Source organism: Mesoplodon mirus (genome assembly GCF_964341445.2).
Source record: "Mesoplodon mirus genome assembly, chromosome: 5".
Lineage (NCBI taxonomy): Eukaryota > Metazoa > Chordata > Mammalia > Artiodactyla > Ziphiidae > Mesoplodon > Mesoplodon mirus.
Window position 1 is genome coordinate 148,223,763 of NC_138980.1, and position 14,349 is coordinate 148,238,111.

General features: G+C 39.7%; 1 protein-coding gene across 5 annotated transcripts in view; it reads right to left on the bottom strand.

Annotated features, from left to right (window-relative positions):
• Window positions 1-14,349, bottom strand: part of NNT (nicotinamide nucleotide transhydrogenase) — a 97,564-nt gene that overhangs the window by 33,234 nt on the left and 49,981 nt on the right. For all 5 annotated transcript variants that reach the window (XM_082622349.1, XM_082622347.1, XM_082622346.1 and 2 more), the window contains 7 exons: window positions 10,636-10,797; window positions 9,711-9,821; window positions 8,710-8,855; window positions 6,824-7,019; window positions 3,983-4,216; window positions 2,521-2,681; window positions 968-1,147 (listed from right to left, as the gene is read on the bottom strand). In XM_082622349.1, coding sequence (XP_082478475.1) covers window positions 968-1,147; window positions 2,521-2,681; window positions 3,983-4,216; window positions 6,824-7,019; window positions 8,710-8,855; window positions 9,711-9,821; window positions 10,636-10,797 — 1,190 coding nt within the window. The remainder of the gene's footprint in view (window positions 1-967; window positions 1,148-2,520; window positions 2,682-3,982; window positions 4,217-6,823; window positions 7,020-8,709; window positions 8,856-9,710; window positions 9,822-10,635; window positions 10,798-14,349) is intronic.

The following is a 14,349-nucleotide window of genomic DNA, read 5'->3' on the forward strand; positions in this document are numbered from 1 at the left end:
AATTAGAAACAAAAAGGAAGCTAGGAAGTATGTGTCTTGTTAATTTTTTTTTTTAAATCATGCTGACCACAAAACTTCAAGATAGCCACTCTCACAGATGACAAGTGGGAGTGTAAATTGGAGCAAGCTTTCTGGAAACCACACAGCAATAAGTAGGCAGAGCCCAAAAAATGAGCACACCCTTTCACTTCTAGGAATCATCCTAAGACAAAAATCAGAAGTGCCAAAATGTATTTAGGTACAAAGAGAAAGAAAAATCAAACAACCTTAAAGTACAGCATTAGGGAAAATTAAATAAATCTTGAATATCCATATTCTAGATTAGTATGAAGACCCTTAAAATCATATTTAAGGGGCTTCCCTGGTGGCGCAGTGGTTGAGAGTCCGCCTGCCGATGCAGGGGACACGGGTTCGTGCCCCGGTCCGGGAAGATCCCACATGCCGTGGAGCGGCTGGGCCCTTGAGCCATGGCCGCTGAGCCTGCGTGTCCGGAGCCTGTGCTCCGCAACGGGAGAGGCCACAACAGTGAGAGGCCCGCATACCGCCAAAAAAAAAAAAAAAAAAAAAATCATATTTAAAAAGCATTTTTAATGATAAGAAAGTGGCAAGACTATAATTTGGAAAATTAAAAAAATTCAAGGTAAAACAGTGTACAATATGATCAGATAAGTAAACACACAGATAAGTAATACACAAAGAAAAAGAATAGAAGGAAATAAAATCTTAAGTGTTTATCACCAGATGGAGGGAGTTAGAAGATTTTTCTCTTATATTTAATTTTCCAAATTATCTACACTTGTGTACTTTAAAAGCAGTATGGCAAATTTATTCAAACGAAACGCTCTGATATTTCTGCTGGAGAGAAAAAGAACCAACACAGTCATTTTTACTGCAAATAAAAGAAATGACACACAGGTCCTCATTTGCAGAACAGCATTTCCTTTTCCTCCACTGGCTGTTTCCTTACCACGCACATGATGTAGGACAGTATCGCACCAGAGGAGCCGATGAGCGCACCCACGATGGTCAGCAGACTGTTGTTGAGCAGGAAGCCCTCTGCACACAGGGCCCAGCCTGAATAGCTGTTCAGCACAGTGATGACCACGGGCATGTCAGCACCCCCAATGGCAGCCGTCAAAGTCACACCCTAGCACAGAAACCAGAGCGGAATTCAAAATTCACGCAATGAAAAGAAACCTCCGACACTAAGCATCATGGTTCGTAATCATTCCGGTTTTCCAATTAATACATTGACATGTAAGTTCCACATCTGGTAATGACCGAGTGACCCCTATCGGAACAATTCTCCTACAAATATAACAAGTGCACACGCTGAACCACAACCCCTGTGCAAAAAAATCCCTAAAAGGTAGTGATGAAGAGCAGGCAAAAATTGGAGAGGGGTCTACACTTGGAAAAAAGTAACAGCACTGAGTAAACGTCACAGTTTTTATGACTTTAGCTGATGAGGAGGGTCCTGTTGGTGCCAAGTGAAGCAGCTAAAGCTAAAATATAAGCCCAGTCTTACTAGCTTGAAAATCTGAGGATAGGGTTTAGGGTAACTAAGCAATTACTGTATGTCTAACTTTGTGCTAAGCACTGTAGATGATTTTAAAAATTTTAAACATAAACCTTGTCTATAAAGTATATACTAAGAGTATACTAGGGCTTCCCTGGTGGTGCAGTGGTTGAGAGTCCGCCTGCCGATGCAGGGGACACGAGTTCGTGCCCCAGTCCGGGAAGATCCCACATGCCACAGAGCGGCTGGGCCCGTGAGCCATGGCCGCTGAGCCTGTGCGTCTGGAGCCTGTGCTCCGCAACGGGAGAGGCCACAACAGTGAGAGGCCCACGTACCGCAAAAAAAGAGTATACTAGACAAACATGAAGTAATCAGTGAATGGCACAGAGCTATATACAGAGCACCATACACTGCTATAAATAGAATGCTAAACTGTGACATACAGACACCTAAAGAATACTGTATATATCCACATACTAAAGCAGTAACTAGAGAGGAAGAGGGGGGGCCAACCTATCCTGAAAGGTTTCACTGAACTCCCTCACTGAACACACAGGGTTTATTAAAAGCATTTCATTTCATATGATTATTTGGTTTGGTATCAGAGCTTCCAACAAATGTGAGAGCAACTAACAGGCAGGGACTCTCTGACACTTATTTTCTAGGGCTTGTCACACAGCAGGCACCTAATGAACAGAAATGAAACCCTTGGCTTTTTAAATTCCTATTCACCAACACATTGATCCAGTGAAAAGACCCCAGAGCAAAAAAAGATGTCACATGTGACAACTTTGACAGGAATTAGTAAGTGAAGAGAAAGAGTAATTTTCTCCTTACACTTTTCTATATTTTCCAGACTCTCCAAAGAGGAATACATAACAGCATTTTGAAACATTTTTATTCCATCGGGGTCTTGAAGAGATAGAAATAAGATTAGACTGTAACCTAACAAAATACTTAGTTCCTCATTAAGAATGTGCTTCCCATCTCTGACCTCTTACCATGACAGCAGAGAGAGCTGACACAGAGCCCAGACAGGTAATGCCAGTGTTGAAGCTAGGGTCCATCATGAACGGGATGATTCCACCCACGCTAGCAGCCAGAAGGCCAGCATTGAGTAGGTGCCTTCCAGGGAGCAGGAGAGGGGCGGATTTCAGGATACCTAGGGCCAAGAATGCGGGAATCAGAACCTAGAACATGTCACAAGAAACTCCCTCAGAGGCACACACTCTTAAGTGTGTGTCATTTAATCCTAAACCACCAACATTTAACATTAGGATAAAAACATGCTAATTAAAATATCACTTTATATCACCAGCTACTGAAACATAAAAGTAAATTAGAGTTCTTACACATAAATATTAATGGAAGTAGGAAAAGTAGGGCTTGACTTAATTGTCCTTTACCCTGATCACACAACAATTTCCTTACTCTTTGTCAAGGAATCATGAAAAGTGATTTTTCTTTCTCCCATATGACCAATACAGAAGTTAAGTGTGGTTTTATTTATTGAAAATGTCAAAACAGAGTCCTAGAACATTAGCCTTTCTGATTCTATCAACTGAGCCCAAGGGAGAAGGGTCCTTGTTTGCTAGTTGGTTCTAAAGAGAAAGCATGAACTAACATCTTACTTATGGTACATCTTCTCCTTTTCTTAGCCCCTTTTTGTTTCTTTTGTAAAAGTTGCTGCTGTTGTTTTATTTATTTTTTGGGTTTACCTTCCTTTTTGACTGTCTCCTCCCCAAGAATATAAGCTCCATAAAAAAATAAAATAATAAAGACAAAGTGTGAGACAAGAATATCGTAGGCTTTAAGTTCTTTTGTGATTTTTAAGTTTCATGAAAGTTCCCCACTTAATTCTAATGAATTGATTACTGAGAGACAAGACCAGGTTTTTAAATCACAAACTAGTTTCTCTAGAGACTTGCTTTTTCATGAAAACACTGAAAGCAGCTATGTGAGGTTTTCCCCTCCACTTCTATTTTCATGATTGGCTTTAGCGGTAGCAAAAGCTTCCAGGTTAGCCCCCCAAAATGTGTATTTGTTTTAAAAGTAAGTACTGTATACTAATCACACAAATTTATTCAGTAAGCCTCTCTATATTCTGGAAAATGTATAAATCATTTCTGTGAACGCTACACCAGCATCTCTAACCAAGGATTATAAAGACGTTATTTTGTTCACACATATTATCAAATGTCAACTAGTCCCTCTATGTGAATTTCTGTACATTAGTTTCCTTCACTAGCTGTCTGCAGAAGACATGGCTTCAAAGCTTTGTGAGATGTGTAAGGATCAATAAAGGGAAGCCATCTTTATGGAGAAAAAAAGACTTTCAGAGTGTCATACAAATACTCTTCACCTAACAGGTTCTACTACTAAGCTTTTTTTCTGAAATTGAAATGGACCCCTAAACACCCTAAATAATAGATATTTACCTCTATGTTATACTGAATCACTTACCCTGCAATTTTCCATAGGCAACAAGAGACCCACTGAACGTGACACCACCGATGTAAGTACCGAGGTAGGCCACGGTCTTGGTAAGATTAGCTGCTGCATCCGTAGCGAGATGTGGATATTCTACAATGTACTCGGCTATGCATGTAAGCACAGCTGCCAAGCCCACTAAACTGTGGAAAGCAGCAACTAACTGAGGTAAATCAGAAATCTGGATGCGTTTCGCAATTGTCAATCCTGTTGGAAAGTGAAAGTCAAAGAGAAATTAAAACTTGACAGACCTTTGAGAAACAACCCAATAAAGACCACACTTGAATATTACTCAGCCATTAAAAAAAAAGGAAATCTTGACATGGATGGACCTTGAGGGCATTATGCTAAGTGAAGTAAGTCAGACAGAGAAAGACAAATACCATAGGATCTCACTTATATGTGGAATCTGAAAAAAACAAACAAACAAAAAAACAAGCTCATAGATACAGAGAACAGATTGGTGGTTGCCAGAGGCGGGAGGTGGGACGGGGGGTGGGCAAAATGGGTGAAGGGGGTCAGAAGGTACAAACTTCCAGTTATAAAATAAATAGTCCTGGAGATGGAATGTACAGCATGGTGACTATAGTTAATAAAGCTGTATTGCATATTTGAAAGTTGCTAAGAGACTAGATCTTAAAAGTTCTCATCACAAGAAAAAAAATTTTAACTATGTGTGGTGACGAATGTTAACTAGACTTACTGTGGTGATCACTTTGCAATCTATATATATAAATATCAAATTATTATGTACTTCTAAAACTAGTATAATATTATATGTCAATTATACCTCAATTTAAAAAAAAGGCCTCTTAAGGTTATTCATCGTTGTCATTAATAAGTATTTATCTGCTTCCTGGCAAAATATTCTCTTACAGGGACTACTCAGGCAAAAACACTGGCTTAAATACCCTTTCAAATAGCAGGCTCTTCCAACATACCTCACCAATGCCCAACTCCAAAGAACCCAAACACAGAGCATCAACGTTCCTTACAACCTTTGAACACTCTCCTGGACTAAAGCGCTTCTTCAGATTACTTAAAGCTCCAACTAAACCCCTTAAATTCCCCCCACTGCATGAATAACCCAGGCTCTCTTCCCTATCAGCCAACATTTGCCCCTGAGCACACAAGGAACAGCTGGAATATGAAGAAGGTCTAGGTTTTCAGGTGAGTGGATGGGAGCCAAGTCCAAAGGTAATGAAATGCAAATATCTGAGTAGTAAACAACCAAATCAGGAGACTCTGGAGGAGTTGCCTGGCTACAGGCAGGGGGAATAGAAGGACTGGGGCTCACAACATTTGCAGAGATCATGCCTAAAGGTTGTCCTGCCATGAACCTACAGCACAAGCATTTTCCTTCAAGTGCTTTTCCAGGGACTGTCCAGAAAGGCTGCACAGCTTTCCCAGGTAAGTATAAAAGGAGAAGTAAAGCTAATGCTGTGCTTGGTAAGTATTTAACCACCAGCCCCTCAGAATAAAAACGTGCGTGTGTGAATACATACATGAGTTTTTACTCATAAAAATGTATGTAGCACACAATTGTTAAACAATAAAAATATATACAATACTCTTTACTGTAAGTTTCATATAGCCAATTGACTCACAGAATGTTACCAAACTCTGGTATATGTAGCTAACCTAGTGTTTGCAACTGATGAATGAGTGTGGTTCCCACATGAATGCTGGTTGAGATTTTTGTTTACTCTAACGAGTAAGACGAGCGTGAAACAACGAGATGGATATAAGAACTTCACTCACTGTCAACCATGTGAGTGGCAATTTTGCTGAATCTGATCATAGTTTCCAAGTACTGGAAGAATATTTGCTCAATTTTTCTGTGCAATTCACAGTGTAATGACAAAACACACTTTTAAGTTTAAGCTTGCATTATTAATATTTTCTCCATCACTTTATTAGGTCTGGACAATGAACAAAACAATAAATGAAACATAGATTCGTAGCATTTGTTGATTTCCATGGTGTAAATACAACTGCCGTGGCTGCTCTCAAGCTACCAACATGATGTCATTAAATATGGGTTCAGGAAGAGATGTACAGAAGCCCATTATTACATAGTATTTCTACCACACAGACACAAGACACATGGATAATCTCAAAAGCAGAGATAATAAAAGCTAGTGAATTCATTAGAAAGTCATGAGTGTTTAGGATTATTACCTTTGTTTCTAATTTATTTAATTTTAAGTTTATAAAATTTAATTTTTGATAATAGCTGTTTAATAACCAGCTCGAAAGATTGTTGAAAATTTAACAACCAACCCCAGCACACCACTGAATAAGACTAAAAGAGTGTTTTTTCTGCTGGCACATGGTTTTCATGTTTTTAACAGGTCTCTGAAGCAGAATCTTCTGCTGTTATTTATACCCAGCAGAATAAAAGATGAGCCTATATATAGTACACATAAAAGTATTCCAATTCCCTGTTCTATTATCAGCTAACTGGACAGAGTCAATAAAGGAAAACAAGAACTGAGCACAAGGCATTTCTCAGCCCACTCTTTTGACACAGTTGATATTACTCAGTGCTTTAAAATGTTTACTTCTGAATGAGAATTACACCAACTGTAATGACTTTTTGCCAAAAGAATATTTACTGAAGCAACTTCCATTAAGGCAATTTAATTCCTTCATCAATATGGGCCTCAAACAGAAATATGTATATTAAGAAACTGAAGTGCAATTAAAAAGTTCTTACTCCTAAAAAAGTATTCTTAAATCTCTGAGCCTAACTACCGTCAGGTGTTCAAAGGGCATGGACTTACATAAAGGCAGAAACCCACAAGTGCTTACCAATGGTACCGCCCAAAGCCATTGCTCCAGACATCTGAGCCAACAATTCTGGGCACGGTTTTAGGCCTCCAAGGGTGGCTGCCAGGCCTCCAGCCACCCCAATCATGCCCAATGCATTGCCAAGACGCGCAGTTCCCTGGGTGGAAAGCCCGGCCAGGGCACCAACACAGCACAGGCCGGAGCCCAGGTACACAATCTTTTCAAAGGAAAGGGAAGAGAAAGAGAGAGATTATCAAAACCTTCAGTCTACTAGCTTAAGGAGAACTCCTCTTGAGGAAACATGATTCTCTAAGGACAATTTTAAATTCAGACAGTAGAAGGACCAATATGAGCTCTTTTTAAAAATATTTCAATATATTTTCCTATCCATTAAGGATATTACCATATTAAATACTTTAAATTGTACTTGCAATTATACCATTTATGTACATTGGCTTCTTCTGGACTTGATAGCATACAGATGCATATAAAAGTACCTAAATTTAAATGGAGTTATTATGGGATCTAGACCTGACCTAATGCTGTAAGTGAGCCAACCCCTGAGGTTGTAAGTGCCAGAGACCGTGCTGTATACTTTACTTATGCTGTAACTCAGTCTCATGAGAGTCACAGGAGGAAAGAATCATCATCCTCATTTTATGAAAGAGGAAACCAATGCTTAAAGAGGCTACGTAATTTTTCTAAGGGCAAACGATCAGTGAATGGCAAATGTGGGATGCAGACATAAGTCTCCCTGACTCACTGATCTAACTCTTCTCAAAAAGATTGTGTTCAGGGCTTCCCTGGTGGCGCGGTGGTTGGGAGTCCGCCTGCCGATGCGGGGGACGCGGGTTCGTGCCCCGGTCTGGGAGGATCCCACATGCCGCGGAGCGGCTGCGCCCGTGAGCCATGGCCGCTGGGCCTGCGCGTCCGGAGCCTGTGCGCCGCAGCGGGAGAGGCCACAGCAGTGAGGAGCCCGCGTACCGCAAAAAAAAAAAAAAAAAAAAAAAAAAAAAAAAAAAAGATTGTGTTCATTCAACAAATAGTACATGTTAGCAACAGCAGAAACCAAAGGAGACATGATTTTTCAGCTGTCAGAGAGGCTGAAATAGTCATTGAAAAGAAAGGTATGACTGGGCCTCCCTGGTGGCGCAGTGGTTGAGAGTCCGCCTGCCGATGCAGGGGATACGGGTTCGTGCCCCGGTCTGGGAGGATCCCATATGCCGCGGAGCGGCTGGGCCCGTGAGCCATGGCCGCTGAGCCTGCGCGTCCGGAGCCTGTGCTCCGCAACGGGAGAGGCCACAACAGTGAGAGGCCCGCGTACCGCAAAAAGAAAAAAAAAAAAAAAAAAAAAAAAAAGAAAGGTATGACTGAGTTTGGAACAAAGTTGAGTCTCTATTATAAATTATATTTAGACATGGAACTTTCAAAGTTTAACTTGATTATTTCTGTTTCTCTATACAGCATGCATTTTTAAATTAGCTTTTTTAAATGCACTGGCATAACATCTCCTGGATCCACAGGGGAAGAAAGTAAGTAAGAAAAGGACTAATAATATCTAATAATAAAAATTTTTTCAAATTTTTTACTAATTATTTCATTGTATCCCTACAACAATCCAGCCAGATACATAAAAAGGGTACTAATAAACTTCTTGCCTCTTTTTACATGTGGAAAAACTTAGGGACAAACAGGTAAACCCATCCTTGCAGACTTAGCAGGCAAATCTGTCTCTAGAATCCAAGGTCCTGATTCTTAGAGGATGAGAATGCTCTATTTGACAAAGATGTTTCCAAAGTTATTGTCGTATTTGCTTGATAGAATTTGAATTTTGGTAATAATAATGTTAAGTCTACTTGGGATGAAGACACAGTACAAAAATAAAAGCTTTCAAAAGAGACTCTTACTTGTTCAATGTTATAACCACTGTAGAGGGCAGCTAAATATCCTCCAACAAAGGTACCAGCAGGGAGCAGATACAGGTAATTGTATTCTGGGGGGTCAGTGGGACGCTTGAACATGTCCAGCATTCTCTGAGTCACCAGAAAGCCACCTTATCAAAGTAAATATAAAACAGAAAGAGGTATCTCATTGAGCAGCATAATTTTTAAAGGGCTACAATTTTTCTATTTTAAGTACATCTTTATCATCTAGGAATAAATATCATTTTAAGTAACATTTTAGAACCTTGAAATTAGAAGTTATTCTATTATTCAAGCCAGTTACATTGAAGGGAGGAACCCTTAATACATTTAGGAAAAAAATTTGCTATCAGAGTATAAAACCAACTATTTCTGCATGACTAACAATAAACAGCCATTCAAACAGCTCGGGAATGCAAAAGATCAAAGGCCAGTGTTTTTCTTCTAATAGGTTATTCTGTTTGTTAAACCCTATAATAAGTGATAAAAGAAAAAATACCATATCAGCTGGCACCAGGTCTGTTTGGACACATTAAAGAATTTATAGCTACAAAATACCATCGAATGAGTTTCATATACAAGTGATGTGCTAGGCTTTCAGTTTTCAGGAACATAGGCCAGGATAAGGCAAACGGCTAAAGTTTTATCTAAAATTATACCCATTTAAAGATGTTATGGTGATAGCTCTAAGTCAGCTTAATTCAAAACTATGCATTAAATAACTTTCCAGTTAACCTGTAGGCATTGTAGTTAACCTTTGGGGCATTCAGGGGGAGGGGTGTTCTCTTATCAAATAGTTTCTAAAACTTACCAATGGGCAAAATAACTAATTTTCCTTCACACAGAGCATTTATAATCTGAGTGAAACATTTTTTAAAGGCATGATTAAATTCTTAAAATCAGAATGTTTGTTTTATATTGATTTATATTTGCTTCTCGTGTCTCCACTAAAAATCGCACTCTGGGTTCTTTCACTGTCCTCATACCTGCAATGTTGACTGAGGATATGAATGCAGCAAGAGCAGCAAGGCCCTGAGAAGTTGTGGAAGGATACAAATGTCCTCCCATCAGCACCAACCCACCAACTGCAGTCAACCCTGGGAAGAAAGCATGGATATATTATAGAGTAGCTAATAGTCATGCTGCCAAATCAAATGTCATCGCTGAAAGACCTCACAAGCACATGCATCATAAAGGAGAAAGTTCTCACACACATTCTCACTGAAGTACTTCTGTGGGCAAAGAGTTACCAAAACATTTTCTCCTTTTGCATATGAATTTTAACCTTTACTTTCTAGCTCTGTTCCCCTGATAAAGATATAAATCAATAATGTTATTAGACAACGTTGTTCATGGTACAAAGGGACCTCTGGTGGTTACACAACTGGAAAATACTATGCGTGAACTATAAATATATGATGGTGAAAGCCCATAGCTTTGGGCTTTCCTGAGCATAGTACTTCTTGGAATTGGACCTGTTCCCGGTGGAGATCCTAAAAGCCATGCCTGTGCAAGAGATGCTCACTGGGGCCATGGTTTCCAAGCCAGAGCAGCTCCCACATCTGTCCACATAGCTGTGTGGACTCTGCATGGACCATGCTGCTGCTGTGAAACACTGTTCCCAAATTTTATCAGAGGAATCCCTTCTTTAAAGGAAATCATAACTGAAAGAAGGAACAGTAGCTCTGCACTGCTTGCAATGGGAGCAGCCCAAAGGTATGACACACTCCATTGGCCTCTCACTTCCAACCCCACCTCTGCACCCTCTGGGAGCCCGAGTCACCGCAACCACCAAGATGCCAAGCCCTACAATTTGGAAAACACAGACTTTATAAACCTCATGGAAAGCACTCCTAGAGTTGAATAAGCCCTTGAAAACCTAAATTGAGGGAAAACAAGAGGCAAACAAACCTGAGATTGCATTAGTCACAGACATCAGTGGTGAGTGGAGGGCGGGGGTCACTCCCCAGACAGTGTGGTAGCCCACAATGCCAGCCAAGCCAAAAGTGGTCACCATCTGGGAAAAGGCTAAATTGGGAGCCGCAATGCCCAAACCCAGTATCCCAGTGAGACCTAGAGAAAGAGAGGAAAGAGTGTGAGTTCACATCCAATTACCTCGGGAGGATTAAAAGCACACACACACCCACACACAAACAAACATGTGGGACAGTCAGTGCTTTAAAATTCCACACCCTTGCCAATAATGAGAATTTTTGAGATGTTCCATGACTGGGAAGGGGGGTGGTGAAAGGGAGTTAAAGGTATTGCGAACAAAATTCAACTGCCTGACCACCAATCCCCAAAATAAAATAAATTTTAAACATCTAGTAAAATTTATGAGTCACCTTAAAAACAATTTGCACATTTTCCTCTGTATAACTTGTCCTCTTCCCTGTTTTAACTTTCACTGACAGTGCCACATGTGTTTATACAAGTGTTTTTATTCCAGAATTATAGGCCTATAAAGGATCTACCAAAGCATTTTCTACTTGGGCAACACACAACCTTTATAAGACAGACTTCTGTGAGGCCAAGCTCATGTCACTCTCAGATTTGGCTGAGGAAGAAGGATTTTAAGAGAGTAGGAAGGATTTCATTCACTCCAGCACCTCCCCAAAACATATGGCTTCCACCCACCCGGGACAGAAGTTTTGCAATTGCTCCTGAATCTGGACTGGACTGCTGGCCAGGGCAGTCAGCTCCAGCCTCAACACTAAGTCAGCAAACAGGATTTTACAAAGAAAAGGAAAAAAAAAAAAAAAAAAACCGAATTAAATTAAGAATGTGCAGAATACAAACAGTCAGCTCTCAACATACATCTTTAATTATCGCCTTTCCTAATAGCAAACATGTGGATGGCTGTTCTGCAACAGAGAAAAGGGTTACCTAGTGGTCAGTGAAAACCAAATGATAATGGGTGACCAGGAAGCTAGAATTTAACTTTTTTGAATAAGGTACTTTTATCCCTTGATATAAACTATTTCTTTATAAGTGGCATAGCTGGAACATTAGCAGTTGACATTCATTTTACTTCACATCAGTCAATAAGACTGTAGTTTTAAAGTTTTTTTAAATTTTTTTATTTTTTTCACTGCCCCACACAGCATGTGAGATCTTAGTTTCCCAACCAGGGACTGAACCAGTGCCCCCTGCAGTGGAGGCACGCAGTCTTAACCACTGGACCACCAGGGAAGTCTCTGTAGTTTTAATTTTTATTTTCCTACCCACATACAAGATTTCCAGGGTTCCAATGGATGGCCTGTTAACCATCTGGAGGGAGAGTTAGACAGAATATTGTTTTGTGTTTCAGTTAAACATCAGAGAAGAGCTGTGCAGGGTTATATTTAAGGACATGTTTTCTTAAGCCAGGCTGCCTGGTTCAAATCCTGGCTCTACTGCTTGTCAGCTGTGTGATCTCAGGCAAGTTACTTAACCTTTCTGTGCTCCAGTACCCTCATCTGTAAAATTATTAACCCTCTCTGTCTTCAGCTGGAAAAAGAAAATAATAATATGCCCACTTTACTGAGTACTTATAAGGAATAAATGAGCTAAGGCACGTGAAGTGTTTTAGCACAATGCCTAGCACTCATTAAATGCCCACATTAGTTCAGAAGCACTAAATTACCACAACCTGCAGTCAATTGTGTTGGGCATCTAAGATAGAAATCCCACATCTGAAGGTTTTCTTTTCTTTTTTTTTTTTAATAAACTTATTTATTTTATTTATTTATTTTTGGCTGCATTGTGTCTTCGTTGCTGCGTGAGGGCTTTCTCTAGTTGCGGTGAACAGGGCCTACTCTTTGTTGCGGTGCATGGGCTTCTCATTGCAGTGGCTTCTCTTGCTGCGGAGCACAGGCTCTAGGTGCATGGGCTTCAGTAGTTGTGGCACATGGGCTCAGTAGTTGCAGCTTGTGGGCTCTAGAAAGCAGGCTCAGTAGTTGTGGTGCATGGGTTTAGTTGCTCCACAGCATGTGGGATCTTCCCGGACACGGATCGAACCTGTGTCCCCTGCAGTGGCAGGCGGATTCTTAACCACCGCACCACCAGGGAAGCCCCAGGTTTTCTTATTAACTATTTAATAAACTAAAGTCTTTTCTATAATACATTCACTAATGCTAAATGTGCTATATTTAGTTTGTATAACAGAGGAAAAAGAAAAGAAAAACAGAGAAAAAAAGAAAAGGGAAAAAAAGCAAATCACCTTCTTTGAAGAATGCTAGTCAAATGGATTTCTAACATATACACAAGAAAAACACTTGGTTTTATTATAAAGGAGGAAGTTTTAGGGTACAGAAAAATAAATATAAGGCCATCCTTTTATTCACTGGAATATGCCAATGTCACATCTATTAAAATGCAATAAACCTTGACTCAATAAACATAAGAGAAACCTAGAAAAATAAATCATCATTCATGCCTCACTACATTTCCTTATGAATTGTAAAGAGAAATGGAAATGTACAACCCTGCGGATAATACTCTCCATGCACAATACAGTAATATGGTTTCTTTTTTTTTTAACAAGTAAGAGCAAATAGGGACACTGCTCCATCTATTCACAATGTTCGCAACTAAAGGCTTTTTCAGTCATTTTGCTGAGACTTGCTCTTTATTCAAGAAGAGTTACATATTTAGCTTTAAAACATCTGGACTCACATGGGAATTTGGAGAATGCTGAGGCTACAAGAATTCTGTGTGCTTTGTACTGGTCCTTATTCTTTATAGTTTGCTTTGGTTTTGTTTTTATTTTGGCTCTAAGCAAATCCAAACATTTTTAATTCATTCTATGAGACAGAAACCAATTTAAAATCAAATATCCATATTTCAGACTCTAACAGTTCATAGCCAGAATGAATATTTATCATTATTTTATGATAATTCTTTACTGCCTTCATGAAGGTGAATTAGAAAACAAAGAATCTATGTTAAATTGTAAAGAAAGAGATAAAAATTTTAAAATTGAATTTTTTTTTACTAGGTGAATAACTTACTGTTTATTCTTCAATGCAAATATTTGGTTCCCCAGTCTTATCCAGAGGTGCAGATAATCACAAGTGATTTTTTTTTTTTTTTTTTTTTTTTTTTTGCGGTACGCAGGCCTCTCACTGTTGTGGCCTCTCCTGTTGCGGAGCACAGGCTCCGGACACACAGGCTCAGCAGCCATGGCTCACGGGCCCAGCCACTCCGCGGCATGTGGGATCTTCCCGGACCAGGTCACGAACCCGTGTCCCCTGCATTGGCAGGCAGACTCTCAACCACTGCGCCACCAAGGAAGCCCACAAGTGATGTTTTATAAACCACAAAAAATAAACCAATAACCACATTTACATGCACTTAACACCAACACAATCTAACATACATCAATACTCATTATATTTGATATATATAAAAGTATTAACAATTATATTTTAAATGTTTTCTATAAAAGAAAAGTATTAACAGCCTATGTATTATTTCACACTCATTCAATCCAGCATTTATCCCAGTGCCTGCATCTCTGAGGGTACACAATGCAGTCTCCACATCCACAGAGGTGGGACAGATGACATGTATGTGAAAATTGCTTCTAACAGGCCCAAGTCCTGATGGAATCCAAGGACAACAGCATTTCATTTACTAATTTTG